Below are 1,548 nucleotides of genomic sequence, written 5' to 3' on the forward strand. Positions count from 1 at the left end.
AAAAAACTGAAGAGGGAGATTGCAAAATTTCTCAAGCTGTACTCCGACCAAGGCTACCTAGCCTCATATTCTCAACTCTCTATTTAAATAGAAATACTTATTTTATCTAATTTATGAGTATTAAAAATTGAATAAATTAAGTAAGCTACCTATACATTTTGCTGTTTTTTAGGTGACACTCAGTCCCAGAAAAAGGATTAAGAAACCTTATATCAATCCTAAAGACTGAAGTGATGTGTTGTATGAAATGGAGTCAAAACTAATGAATGAATACAATGAAATGGTATTCAAAACTATAAAATAAAATTGGAGAACATGATAGCTAAGTACATTGGGCCAAGGGTCCAAGAGTACTTGGTTCAAAACATTGTGGGTTTGATTCACAAATGGGTCAGTCAAAATTTATTTTGTGGAGGCCCAGAGAAATGAATCTTGACATTCCTCCAATTTGGGGCAAAATAGTTCTTCAATGGAAGACTTGAGCCAACAAAATAAAACAAAAATAAGCAGACTATTTAATCTAATTTATGTATTAAAACAATACTTACGAGGAATTGGGTAAGCATATTTATCAGGATGCCTAGCAATCAATGTATTTTTAATATGTCGCCTGCCCACACCGTGCGCTCCGAGTAAAACAAGTGTCTTCCTCAGAAAAGCTGAAAGATTAATTTTATAAATATCGAAACTTTCAAATTCCAAAATAAATTAGAACAAAGTTTGATTACTTACAAGGTAACCTAACAACTTCTTCATATGTGACCAAGTCCAGCTGGTCAAACACTGCATTATGTTTGGTTAAATACTTGTCCTTGTATTGTTTCTTTTTACGACCAAAGATTGAGCAATTCACTGAAACAGAACGAGCATTTCCAGAGCATGAATATTTATGATAAGTTGTAATATATCCAAACTAGAACTACTTGGATGATTATTATTACAAAGAAAAAATATACAAATACAAAAAAAAATAAATTATGATAAAAATTAACTAAGACATATCAGTTTGTAAAAAACCAATCCACTGATGCACATCTAATATCTAACTATCTAAAAGTGCCCTAACAATCCAGAAATAATGTAAAATAACAAAACTTAAAAAATTAGCTAAAGTGTATTATACATAGTAATATAAGTTTAAAATATCATAAATCAAACCTAATAATGGAAAACTGATGCAATCAGAACTTTATAAAAACATTTTTACATGAAAAAAATTAAAACAATACAATCATAAATAAAAATAATTATTCAATTTCAACAGAAAATTACATTGTATTTACCACCATAAAGTATACAAATAGTTTATAAAAAATTAAGAAATCTAATTAAAATAATGATAATTATTTAATCAAGAATTCAAAATAATATATGTATAAAAGCAGAAATGTACATTTACCTACTAATTATTCTTAGGATTTTAAGATGAAGAATGAATTTTTAATTTTAGCAAACAAGACCTTGATTTACTTCACCACCGATTAATTACCTCTACCTATTCACATTTAAACTACGTTATATTTTTCAAACTAATCTTTAATTATTTAA

At 27.8% G+C, this 1,548-nt stretch overlaps 1 protein-coding gene across 11 annotated transcripts in view; it reads right to left on the reverse strand.

Annotated features, from left to right (window-relative positions):
- The window catches only part of CASK (peripheral plasma membrane protein CASK), a 934,116-nt gene that overhangs the window by 6,539 nt on the left and 926,029 nt on the right, over positions 1-1,548 (reverse strand). For all 11 annotated transcript variants that reach the window (XM_067047816.1, XM_067047817.1, XM_067047813.1 and 8 more), the window contains 2 exons: positions 733-852; positions 549-659 (listed from right to left, as the gene is read on the reverse strand). In XM_067047816.1, the coding sequence (XP_066903917.1) occupies positions 549-659; positions 733-852 (231 nt within the window). The remainder of the gene's footprint in view (positions 1-548; positions 660-732; positions 853-1,548) is intronic.

The sequence above is a fragment of the Halyomorpha halys genome, unplaced genomic scaffold (genome assembly GCF_000696795.3).
Source record: "Halyomorpha halys isolate HHAL.00 unplaced genomic scaffold, Hhal_1.1 Scaffold111.1, whole genome shotgun sequence".
Lineage (NCBI taxonomy): Eukaryota > Metazoa > Arthropoda > Insecta > Hemiptera > Pentatomidae > Halyomorpha > Halyomorpha halys.